This window comes from Myxocyprinus asiaticus, chromosome 20 (assembly GCF_019703515.2).
Source record: "Myxocyprinus asiaticus isolate MX2 ecotype Aquarium Trade chromosome 20, UBuf_Myxa_2, whole genome shotgun sequence".
NCBI lineage: Eukaryota > Metazoa > Chordata > Actinopteri > Cypriniformes > Catostomidae > Myxocyprinus > Myxocyprinus asiaticus.
In genome coordinates this window covers 33,038,264-33,051,214 of record NC_059363.1, presented here as the reverse complement: position 1 = coordinate 33,051,214, position 12,951 = coordinate 33,038,264, and the positions used below count along the sequence as shown (strand labels likewise).

The following is a 12,951-nucleotide window of genomic DNA, read 5'->3' as shown; positions in this document are numbered from 1 at the left end:
TTAACCGGTATATCACTCCGTCTCTACTTAAAAAACAAACAACATTAACTAAAAAGCACAGGGGTTTTGAATAAGTTCTCACCATTTGTGTGAGGCTTGTGGTCTCTATCAGGTCAGTCTGGCCTGCTTCTTTAATGATTTCTGCCTGAATCAACTCCAAAGATTGCTGGGCCTGACACGATCAAAGAAGAGAAACGAAATAAACCAATGCGAGACTTATAACAGACGTAACTAGACAACATTCAATGTGGCCATAAATGTGGCTTAAAATGCTGACGGTTTCTCAGAAAGATCATTTTGTATCACAGTCTTTACCTTGTAGAGGTCTCCAGCCACTTTCTGTCTCTCACTCTCTTCTTTCTCAAGTTTACTCAATGTCTCAGTCAGCTGTGTCTTGAGCTAAAACACAAAACCCAATTCAAATACCAATTCACTGAAAAGTATGATGAGCCAATGGGATGAAGTGGGTTTGTAAGATTGTTATATATATTAAATCAAATGTATTTAATTTAAAAATAATATGTAACACTTAATTTGATCTTATAAATAATTTGGTTTATTATGCAAATAAGGCTATGTCAAGACAAGGGCATAGCCAGGAAATTACATTTGGGTGGGCCTCAATAAAAATGGATAGGCCAAGCTTTCACCCAATTGATCTATTTATTATTTTAACCAAATTTTCCTTTTGGTTAAATGGAAATGGAAATTCAAATAGTGGAAATGTTACATTTGCTTTACTAACCCTAACCCTAACATAACCTAATAAGTCTAAATTGATTTTGAAACTTCAAAAATATACAAACACTCTCGATTTGACATTAATTCAGAAAATGAAAGGTTAAATGACAACAGAGAATGCTCAAAGACACTACATTTAAACAAGACATACAAGTCTTTTTACATTTATAATAAAAGAGAATACAAAAAGAAATACAAAGAAATTGGCTATGTGAGTAAAAGACAAGAGCTGATCAGTTAGTGTGTGTGTGTGTGTGTGTGTATACAAAAGTGCCTGCAGTTCCAAGTTGTTAAGCAAAGTGGCAGTTAGTCAAACATGTGACCGCAGAGTAAACAGTGCGAGGAGGTGTTAGATGACAGATTAAGATCAGTCTCGGCAAGGTGTATCCGTCATCCCTAATATTTCATAATCGGGGCTTCAGAGTAGATTCATGCTCCAGAGAGGGCATCTACTGTGTTACAATTGACCATGCTAATATTTGCGACGACAAATTAATAATAAAGGAATAGTTAAACAAAAATTGGTTAAAATTGTCATCGTTTAGTTATTTTGAAGAAAATCCAAGCTGCTCTTTTCCATGCAATGAAAGAAAATTGGGAACGGACACAGTCAAGCTCCAAAACTGTGGCCCGTACAACCTGTTCACTCTATTCCCAGCCGTCTGAAGCCGTATGATAGCTTTGTGTGAGGAACAGACCCAAATTTAAAGACGTTATTCACTATAAATCTTCGCCTCCACCGTAGCTGTTATATCTTATTCAAACTTCCGTATATTCAAACTTGGTGCATTGTTATGAGACAACCAATGCCATTTGTAATAACTGACGTCAATCCTGGCACATCGCATCTTAAATTTGAGAGCTGCAATGGAGGTACACGCTCTGTGCATGTTCACACGCTCTGCCAATGTCAAGATTTATAGTGAAGCCTTTGTCCTTTTTGGAGCCTGAAAGTGTCAAACCCCACTGACTTGCAATGTATGGACAAACAGACATCATATATCCATTGTTTTTGTTCCACAAAGACAGAAAGTCTTTGACTTGAGTTGAAACGACATAAGGGTGAGTAAATTCTGAGAGAATGATAATTTTTGGGTGAACTATTCCTTTAAAAATCCTAATTTACAGATGAATAAAAGCTTACAAATTAGAGATAACAGATAGCTATTCCTTGCCATAAAACACCAGCCCACTTGAAGCAAGTGCCCCTACCCATGTGACAGCTCAAGAGTGGAGAAAGGGAAAGCTACTTCAGTTTACACAGAGGGGCATCTTACCAAATTCAGCTCCTCATTCTGCCTGACGGCCTCTGTATACGAGCCGTCAAGTTTGCTTTGCAACTCAGTCAAAAGATCTCTGAGCTGAAATGAAGTTTGAGATGTTTAAGGAACGTGTGGGACTGAGAGAACGGGAGGTTCAGGTGGACCGTGTTTGGATTTAATGCGAGAAACTAGGGTCTTCCTATCAATGGTCATCATCAACATGTTTAGATGTGTTTACGACTTAATGAGGGGTTCTAATGGACACTGAATGGTTGTGAACATGCTACAGGTCTGCCCAGCATGCTAGTAAGATACTTACAGCACACATGGGTTTATGTAATTTATGCAAGTAGGACAAATTTCTGGATCAACAACATTTGTTGCACCTGGAACAACCTTCCTGTCAACCAATCATTGAGTCTACTCAGATTTTAGGGGGTCAAGTAAGAATCAGATCTGAGTGCTGGGCCACTGTTCGTTCATACGTTACTGTGCCTGTAAGAAACCTTAGTACTCAAATGGGCGGTAGAGTTACCTTCAAAAGATTGTGCTAGATATACAGGATATTATTCAGGTAAATTGCTAAATAAATTGACTTTGACTTGCTCAGTAATGGCGGGGATTTCGATTCATCCAAATGACTAGAGTCTTTTGAATCCGTTCACAAAAACATATTTGTTCTGAATGGTGCTATAGAACCCTGTAATTTTATTTTTATTTTTTCTCCCAATTTGAAATGCCCAATTCCCAATGTACTTTTAAGTTCTCGTGGCATAGTGATTCGCCTCAATCCAGGTGGCGGAGGATGAATCCCAGCATCCCTCACGCATCTTATCACGTGGCTTGTTGAGCGCGTTGCGACTGAGACATTCTCCGCAGCATCCACGCTCAACTCGCCACGCGCCCCACCGAGAATGAACCACATTATAGCGACCATGAGGAGGTTACCCCATGTGACTCTACCCTCCCTAGCAACCAGGCCAGTTTGGTTGCTTAGGAGACCTGGCTGGAGTCACTCAGCACGCCCTGGGATTCAAACTAGCGAACTCCAGGGGTGGTAGCCAGCGTATTTTACCACTGAGCCACCCAGGCCCCCAAACCCTGTACTTTAATGTTTGTCAGTATCTGCATGCTAAGAATCTAAGGTGAAATATTTATCATGAAAAGATAAAGCCTTATATACATTTTTACATATGACTAATTGTTGAGTGAATCTGTGAGTATTAGGCAATGTGGCTGGTTATGACAGGGCATAACGTTGAAATAAAGATCTACAAAGATCTCCTGATTCATGAGAACATTGTGTTGATCATGTTGCATGTATACACCGTTCATTTATCACTGAACATCACTGATAGCTGCAAGAGTTTGGACTGAGGACCAAATACCTACAGCACAAAGTGAAGTGGTTTGCTGCTAAAATCAAACAATATATTAGCCATTTACAAACTACACAAACACAAGCAACAAACTAAAACATAAAAGTACAAGGGACAGAAGTATAAACCAGAGATCCAGGCATGCAAAGTTTTGTGTTGCCATCAGGAATTTTTGTGCTTACCTCTCTGACTTCAGACACGTAGGTGGCGCTCTCACGCTCTGCCCTTTCCAGTTCAGCCTCAAGGTGCTGTTTGTCTCTCCTTAGCTACAATATATACATTGCACAGCAGGATTCAAAGGCATATTCATCGGCTCAGAGCTTATTGTTTTTCAAATTTATGCTGTAGATTTCATCACCCTGATCTACTGAGTGGTTAATTGTCAGGCACAAGTTTAAATCAAACTCACACTCTCCAGATCTCCATCTGAACTGAGTCGGTCCACTTCCTGTTCCAGTATAATTACTCTATGAGTCATCTAAAGAGGACAGGATCAACATTTATTTCACAATATAACCGCTTTATTCCTGTAAATAACCAGGTTACACTGTAAAATGTAAAATGCATTACAATGCATTAACCTGACAATGAAAATCCACTGCATCAATTACAGATGCATTGGATTGGACAGTTATTACATGTTCATTTCTTATCCATATAACTATTCCTATACTATTTTCAGTTGTTAAAATCATCCACTTCAGTGTACATTGCCCTGCAAGTTACATAGTGACCTTAAAAATCTATTTGGAAATGCATTATCCAAACACTGATCAAAATATCAAACCAAATAGCATTTATTTTAAAGATAGATAGCACAATCACGCTTTAAGAAAATCCTTTAAGAAGCTTAAGTTTTGAATGATAAAGCAAAAGAATTGTTCAAAATAAAAAGTACTGAGGGAAACGGACTTCATATGAATGTAAATTAGGTATACATCAATCCAAAAATAATCAAAATGAAGCAAATCAAATCATGATAAAATTTCCAGTTCAATGAGGCATTGCATCATTTCAAAAAGAACCATAATGGAATCAAATCACAGTTAAAAGCAAATAAGGCTGTCTATCGAATAAAGTTGTTTTTCCCGAATTAATAACATGATATGCTGATTAATCAATCCAATTAATCGCAATTAATCACATATCAAAATTAGCAGAGAAAGGCCCCCAAATAAAAATAATTCAATATAAAATGAATACATTTGAAATAATAATCATATTTAAAGCTGAAGTGTGTAATTTGTGCACCACTAGCGGCACCAAATGGAATTGCAAAAATAAACATAGTTTTTAAAACAGCTTTCTGAATATGACCCCCCCACCATATGCGGTCGATCAAACAAACAGAATGTCCCGCCCCCAACTCACGCCACTGGTCGAGCCAATGTTGTTGTGTCTCAAAAACAAACAGGAATTTTTTTTATAGTGCCACAGACAGACAGTTTTAGGAGCATCTGAATGAGTCATCATCTTGAGCTGTCTGCAGTCTTTAAGTGTGGTTTGTTGCCTCTACAGCTGCGCGTCTGTACAGCTATGTTTGCGCTTACTGCCCCTTGCTGAAAATAACAAGATGGTAATTTAAGCTTGAATTGCGCTGATGGTATTCCTTACAGTCCGGGGGCATGATTAATTGTGTTAATTTCTTGACGCGTTATTTTTTATATATCTATTTGCACTCAATTAACGCGAAAAACTGATGCAGTGCATTTTTCTTCTCAAACCTCTTTAAGATCAGCCTGTGACTGCTCCAACTTCTCCCTCCAGTGTGTCTCCTCCTGCTCAACACTGCTCTGCAGCCGCTGAAGGATCCCTTCCTGTAAACACAACAACAAAACCCTTAACATTAGCACAATACAACCCCCAGCCCACTCACGGTTTTAATTTACAAAGAAGAGCTCCACACTATGTCGCTAACATTGTCAGAGGATCATGCAACTCACAGTCTCTGCTAGCACTTTCTTGTACATCTCACAATCTTTTTGTAGTACTTTATGGGTCTCTTCAGCCTCCTTTAACTTCTCCGCTAAAACCTGTTGAAAAAACAAAAACTTAAGTCTTCAATTGTTTAACAAGTGCTTGAAAAAATTTGCACGAGCACACATACAATGCAAAAAATTAATACAAACATGTTTGATTGGTTTAAGGCTAAAGTATGCTTCAGTTCTCCACGTGCAGCCCATTTTGTGTTATCTCACACATCTGTGCATGTGCTGGGAGTTGACTGTACTAAACAGGAACACAAAGCAGTTATTGCGCACATGTCCAATGTGTCCATATGGGCTTAGAGTCAATAGAGTACACTATAAAGGCTAGAACATTTGGTGGTGTGCGAGACATGGAAAAATAAATCATACCCTAGCCTAAAGACAATACAAAGTAACATTTATTTTGTGGAAGATTAACAACTTGTCTTAATCAGATATAGCACAATAAAGTGACAAGCAATAAAAGTCTTCTCTTCTACGTATATGTAAGAATTTGTCCTATCCAAATGCAACCGGGACAAGCAACAGGACAATTTGATAGCTTATTTTATATTTCTGCCAGGTTACACTGTGTAGCCCAGCCCATTCTGAAATCTTAGTGGTCCAAAGTTCCGCTTTCCAATCAGTGGGCATATTCCAACAGGGATGGGTGTTTTTCAACCGCTTTACTTGATTTGCCTACTACATAGAGATTGCCTACTTTCAAAGCATAGTTGAAAAACGCACACTGATTACTACATAGGGATTCCCTACTTTCATTGGATGATTGAAAAACACCCTTCCTGGTTTGGAAACATCCACTGATTACTACATAGGGATTCCCTAATGTCATTGGATGGTTAAAAAAAAAGCCCATCCCAGTTTAGAAATGTCCACTGATAACTACATAGAGATTAGGTGCGTTCGACTTGAACTGCATCTTGATTTACTGATCGGCGATTTGCCGAATGGAGCCGGGGGAGGAGGTGAAAAGAGAGCCGTCAAGCCAGACACTTTGCAATTCCCGTCGCGTGCAGAACCTATATACATCAGTCATGGCGGACTGCGCGATGTTTGCTTTTTTATTGCAGATGAAGTGGAATTCAGATTTAACACATAACCAGAAACATTATTCATTTGAAAAGGTTATGTGCTGCTTCATACAGTGCCTGCTGGTTTACAAGGAGAAAGTCCAATAAAAGCCTATGTTATTTTAATACTAATAAAGCAATCAGTATTTTTAATCATTTTGAATGTTTTTTTTAATGAATAAATAATATTCCTATGACAAAACTTACTATAAAATGATATAAACATGATGTACTGTTAAAAAAACGTGGATTTGTGAGAGTTTTTGCCATTGACATGGCAGAAGTAGCAAGAGTAGTATGTGAAGTGTGCAATTGCGAATGCAGCCCAAGAAACACCCGTCACCTGTCACATTGCAAGTCTGGCCAATCGTGAATAAGTTATGTCGTCATCAGAGCTTGTGCAGCTCCTCTGGACCAACTGCAGCGGCCTTGATGGCATACATCACGGTGATGCCGTTTCAAGTCAGACAAAATTTCTAACCAGCATGCACTAATTCAAGTTTGCTGCATATCGATCTGCGCAGCGCTGCATGAAGTTGAACACACCTAACCCCTACTTTCACAGGATGGCTGAAAAACGTTCATCCCTGTTTGGAAACGCCCACTGATTGAGAAATTGCCATTTTTGTTCCACAGAGACCTATATTTCAAAAACCTGCCATATTTAATCTATACCTGGGTATCTCCAGCCCCTGATGCAGGGGAAGAGGTCATCTCTGTAGCAACAGCATGCTCTCCAGCTGAACACTCTCTTATGGATGTCTCAAACTTCTGCAGCCACTGCTGGTGGTTCTGAGTTACAATGTTCAAGTGTACATTGGATGACTTTATAAACAGTACATAAACTTTAATATCAAATATACTGTAACTGTAATGCATATTGTCATGCAAATAAGAATAATGTGTACTGTAAGGTCAAGTAGATTGTGTCAAGGTTGTATCAAGTGTGTCAAGAAGTGGTAGAGCACCTGGTCAGTGGGCACTGGCACATGTGGTAGGAGTCTGTGCAGCAGCGCTCGACATTCAGCCTCTGCAGACTCCAGCACCATCTGATGCTCCTGTGGAAAAGAAAACAATATTCACGCACCATCAATCAAACTGCTTAAAACCTGCTTTAGCTGCACATATTTCAGTGAACAAACACTCCATAAACCACACCATTACAGCAGTGCTCAGATCCATTTATAGCAAGTGGTGCTCACAAAAAGTGACAGATTCACCTAAAGAAACTGTGCTTTTAAATCAAAATCAATCACTACACTAAGCAATTTAATGAAGGTTCCTTTCACACAGACAAATGCCAGTTAGTACCGTATTGTCCTGGATAACATCCAACAACAATCCCAGATAAATTGAGCTTATATACTAGTCATTCAGTTTTCTTCACTAAATGAAGAAAAAAATAAAATTGACGCACTCACCAAAGGGGGGAAAAAAACATTTCTGTGGTTGGATGAATTATTGTCTTTCATGTGAAGAGATCCAAAGGAACGCACCGTTTCCATTTAAAATCTTGTTCACTGTGAATATTTGTGGTGGAATTTGATCTTGGTCTGAATCGAGGATCACACAATGATTGAGCTCAAAATGATCAGAGATGATTTTGGTTAATTATAACCCTCCTATTGTCTTAGGGGTAATTTTGACTTGTATGGGAAGAACTAGTTGTAACTTTCATCTTCTGACTTTTTGGATGTTATATAGCTTCAAATAGTTTTCTGTACATCTATGAATCAAATTTGACCTAAAAATATTTCAAATGATCTCAAGGTTAGCCCCTAGTGGCCTAGCCCCATAATGCTCTGTAGCTTCCCCACCTGCTCCACTGGGTGCATCTTTCCCACAAATTGCATACTTTCCTCTCAAACACAGTTTGTGCACACATACACATTTTGTACACACGCACTTTTATTTTTTATACATTTTTGAACAGGTAATAGGCTATGGTTGCAAATAAGTTTACTAACATATTTTGATATGAAAGGGTACAATGAGGCAAAAGACCCCCCATTGGTAAAAGACCTATTAAATATAATTCTCCTAAAACATTAGATGGCAGAAAGAACTATTACGGCACTTTCCTAAACCCCTGTAACATTAGTGGAAAGGAATGGACTTGTTGCAATGGACGTGCAAAGTGGTCCCATTTTGACTGTTGGAAAAGGCAATCAAGATTCTTTTGTGAAATATGTACGTACTAAATTGTAACTCTAAAATGCACATTGTTCATTTTCCACGAGAGAATTAACCAAAAAAATTTCTCATACAATTGCACTATTTTAAAATGGCAAAAGTGATTGAAATAAATGTCAATTGAGACATCCTTGGCCAATGTTTGCCAAGTTTTAAAATATAAAAATTATTATTCCATTAATATTCAACATATTTAATTTTTCCCCTAACATTATACACTTTTGGACCACAATAAAACTGATTTTCGTTAAGGGGGGTCTTTAGTGCCGTTGTACACTAATCAAGAATTTATGCGTTTGGAATGGTTTCCAATACGGGTCAAAAATGACCGGAAGGACAAAAGGAAGGTGCAGATTCTTAAGACAACAGGAGGGTAAAACTTGATTAAAATGTATTTTAGGAAGTTAAATGAGAACGAACACTTGAAGGCTCTGACCAATGCAAGCACTTAACTAAACAGGTCTACTTTTTCACCATCACGCCATCTTTCAAAACACCCCTATTCCCATAAACACATACCAATGACAAGGACACTCAATCTAAATACCAGCACTGTATCAGATTAATCAGGATAATACAGGTCCCTTTGTACTTTGTAGGGTATGCAGTCAAAGCTTTACATGGCTATTAGTTTGTGATAATTCAAGAGATGGTTTATATTTTGAGACGCTCATAAAACACCAAAAATAAATACACAGAACTGCAGTAAAACATTTTTACTTCAGCATTTGTTGTTCCAGGGAAATATGGACATATTAAACAATCCAGTTAGTACAAGATGTTTAAGTGAAATTACTATAGCACTTTATACAGTAAACTCCAAATAAAGAGTACGGTTAAAGTCAAGATTAACAGGCGTTCACAACCCATTTCACATCCAGTGAAACAGGATATTCAACGTGAATTTTTTTTTATGTAAAGCAGGGCTTGATTTTATTAATTGTGAATTGACTGTGATGAGTGGCTGAAGAGGAGGGGTTGAGAAAAAAAGAGGGATTGGTAATATCAGCCGAAAAGCAAACTCGTTACAGAGGCTATGCAAATGATAACATTTGGATGAAAGGTTACAAAAAGGTTTTTTTGTTTTATGGAATGTGTGCCGATGAATTTTTCATTTATATTGGGTCAATTTTTATGTTGGCTTTAAAACTCCAACCAACAAAATATTTCCATATTTCACCTACTGAATGGATTTAGTATGAGTACGAGAGAACAATGTGGCAAATATTGAGTTTTTACAAGCAGACGCACAGCCTGGATTCACACTGTTGGAGACAGCTGAGAGCAGATGTATTCACAAACAGACTGTATGCTATGTAGTATAACGTATGATGTATGATGTAAGCAGGGTTACATAAAGCCTCAGGACTGTTTATAGAGCCACTGGTTACTCTGTGCTGTAAGTGTAAGAGGCAGAGGTATCATGCCCATTCAGATTTTTGAGCCAAGAGGATTTTGATTGGATTATTTGAACTTCCAAAAACGTACATGTACCTTCAGTAATTAAGTTAAAAGATTATTGCACATAAAAATAATGTCTGTGGTGGAAATCTTCATTCACATGTCTAAATTTTGTCAGTCCAAATACAATTAAGCTTGGTGCCCCCTCAAAAAAAATAAAATAAAATAAAATAAAAATAAATAAATAAATAAAATAGGTGCATGAAACCCCTAGTAAGCTATATTTAGATGTCTGGCCAACCCTGTGGAGGGAGAAAGCACACTTATATGAGCAGGAGTTTCTGATTACTGACAGGTCTTTACACCAGGCAAGAAAAGAGTATGTTGGGAAAAAGTAAAGACAGTAGGGAAGCAACCCGACTGATAACAAAAATATAACAAAAACAAAACCCTGTAAAATTACGGGTGTTCAGGGCGATTATGACTCTGACGGATTTTCTCGCTTTCTTCCCCAAAATATAAATAGCTCTTTCGTAAAAGTATTGTGAAGCAATAAATGTAGCATGTTGGGTAGATTTCTAAATTGGTGGAAGAATCAACAGCCAGGAAGAGAGGCAATTGTGTGTGTGCTTGATCAATGAATAATCAAATGACATGATAAGCATAACATGATTCCTAAAATTATTCCTAAAAGAATGATAATCTAAAAATTCAAAAGCACAATTGCCATACATTAAGTTTGAAGCTTCTTTCTTTTGGCATTCAGTATAGCGCATTAGTAACATGCAGCTAAACAGCTGAGAGTTATGAAATGAGTATCCAGCTGTTCATGAAGAAGTTAAGGGGGAATGAAGAGAACTGCCCTGATCAATAAATGGCAGAGGCGTACTGGAGATGCTTTGATTTGACTCTAGAGTGAAGTAGTTTGGGAGTTGTGGTGCGAACCTTGGCGCTCTTGGTGAGTTTTCCCTGCAGTATGGCCTCGGTGGCTGACAGCGCCTCCATAGCGCTCCAGTTTTTCTCCCGTAGCTCCTAGTCAGTTTCAGAGAAACACCACTTTCAGTTCAGCCTACAGTCTTGCCAAACATTAATGATTTTGCCATTTACTGAACCAACAGACCAAGGCCCAACCAACACACTTCAATTCATCAAACCTGAACGTTCCATATTTGAACATCGACATTTAAGATTCACAAAAAATTTTTTCCAAACACTAAAAGCAACACCAACAATATTACAGTTCCCTAATAATGACCGGAATGGTCCCTTTTTAGAAATTACAAGAACAAAATGGGGAAATGAAAATGTACAAAGAAGAAAGTTCAATGATGAGCTAAAAAGCTGTGAAAAAATACCCAGCATATTGAAACGTAATGTTGATAACTTCATAATAATTACATAAAAATGAAATATATCCTGCTTATGTGCAGAATTGCTCCTAGACCAACGAAAATCCCTAAACTGCCTTGTCAATTTACATAGAATAAGGTTTAGTTTGCAATTCCATTTAGTGATGCTAGTGGTGCAAAAATTACACACTTTACCTCTAAGAGGAAAAACATTACTTGGTGCACATTTAACAAAATTTTACTTGAAAACCTATTACGCAGAAACTGGCACTTCATTTATTTACAGGGCATAATAATCACTGACAGGGTTTAAAATGCCCTATGGTATTTTAGGTTATGCGTATCTCAAAGCTTCAGGATTGTCCAACCCACATCTTTTGGTCAAAACTGAATGTAAAGCTGCCATTCAAATTAAAGTCACCTGCTTTACATGCCCATTAGCATGCGCATTAGAGCATATCAAGACAAGGTAAAGCTCAGCTCTAGCTCTTTTTAACAGGAAGAGAGCTGTTCAGCATGAGGACTGAACCAAACTACACTTACATTGTTCTTCTTGCGATGAAGCTCCACCGATTCCCTCAACTCAGTCAGCTCTGCCTGAAGTTCAGATAGACGCTTGTCCTTCTCCGCGAGCCTGAGGATGGACACAGAGCAGCATATGTATGTATGTTTTATCAGTGTGATAAAAACTTTGTTAAACTTGTTTGAGGTCCCAGCTATAATGGAACATGTTAGAGATTGTCAGCTGGAAGAAGGATTGTATTGTAATGACAAGAACATGATACTTACGCTGTCAATAATTCTTGGCTGGGTGCTGCTGAAACAGTTTGCTTTGGAAAAAAGAGGGGAACAAAAACAATATCACCAAGTGCAGAGAATGTTGCATCATGCAAACAAATTTAGCTAGAGTACATCTGTTTTACATTAATAGGTTGCAGAGGTTTTAAGAGTCTGGTCTGAATTCGTCAGTACTCTCACCTGCAGCTGTTGCATTCCCTTCTCCAGATCTCTCTGAAGTCTCTGAACATCCTGGTCCTTTGCCATTAACCTATGATATAAATATGCGTGTTTTATTGTTTTATATCCAGTGATTACAATCCCTGCAATATAACAACCTATTTCACACTTTTTGTTAAAGGTGAACCAAGTGATTAATTTAGTCTGTATGGCAGTTGTTTAGGGCCAAAAGTTGGATTAAAAGAAACTGTAAACTAAAAAAGCTATAAGTGTAATATAACGTTTCAGATCTCATGATTATTTTCTCTACAATATAACTGAAACTATTTAACACCTGTATTGTTTAAGAAGCACCAAGTAATTCATTTAGTCTGTATGGCAGTAGTTTAGGGCCAAAAGTTTGATTAAAAAAATTGTTAACTAAAAAAAGCTATTATATATGTAATATAATTTTTCATATCATGATTATATTCGCTACAATATAACAAACTATTTAACACCTGTATTGTTTAAGGTGCACCAAGTAATTAATTTAGTTTGTATGGCAGTGGTTTAGGGCCAAAAGTTTGATGAAATTTTCTTTTTTTGTTTTTAACTAAAAAAGCTATTAT

At 37.6% G+C, this 12,951-nt stretch overlaps 1 protein-coding gene across 4 annotated transcripts in view; it reads right to left on the bottom strand.

Moving 5' to 3' along the window:
- Window positions 1–12,951, bottom strand: part of LOC127411300 (kinectin-like) — a 64,686-nt gene that overhangs the window by 1,725 nt on the left and 50,010 nt on the right. For 2 of the 4 annotated variants that reach the window (XM_051646774.1, XM_051646775.1), the window contains exons 22-34: window positions 12,362–12,431; window positions 12,173–12,213; window positions 11,927–12,017; window positions 10,980–11,066; window positions 7,409–7,498; window positions 7,116–7,232; window positions 5,326–5,415; window positions 5,107–5,199; window positions 3,792–3,860; window positions 3,565–3,648; window positions 2,019–2,102; window positions 316–399; window positions 83–172 (exon numbers count right to left, since the gene is read on the bottom strand). In XM_051646774.1, coding sequence (XP_051502734.1) covers window positions 83–172; window positions 316–399; window positions 2,019–2,102; window positions 3,565–3,648; window positions 3,792–3,860; window positions 5,107–5,199; window positions 5,326–5,415; window positions 7,116–7,232; window positions 7,409–7,498; window positions 10,980–11,066; window positions 11,927–12,017; window positions 12,173–12,213; window positions 12,362–12,431 — 1,090 coding nt within the window. The remainder of the gene's footprint in view (window positions 1–82; window positions 173–315; window positions 400–2,018; window positions 2,103–3,564; window positions 3,649–3,791; window positions 3,861–5,106; window positions 5,200–5,325; window positions 5,416–7,115; window positions 7,233–7,408; window positions 7,499–10,979; window positions 11,067–11,926; window positions 12,018–12,172; window positions 12,214–12,361; window positions 12,432–12,951) is intronic. The other 2 variants (XM_051646776.1, XM_051646777.1) reach the window with 2 other exon arrangements.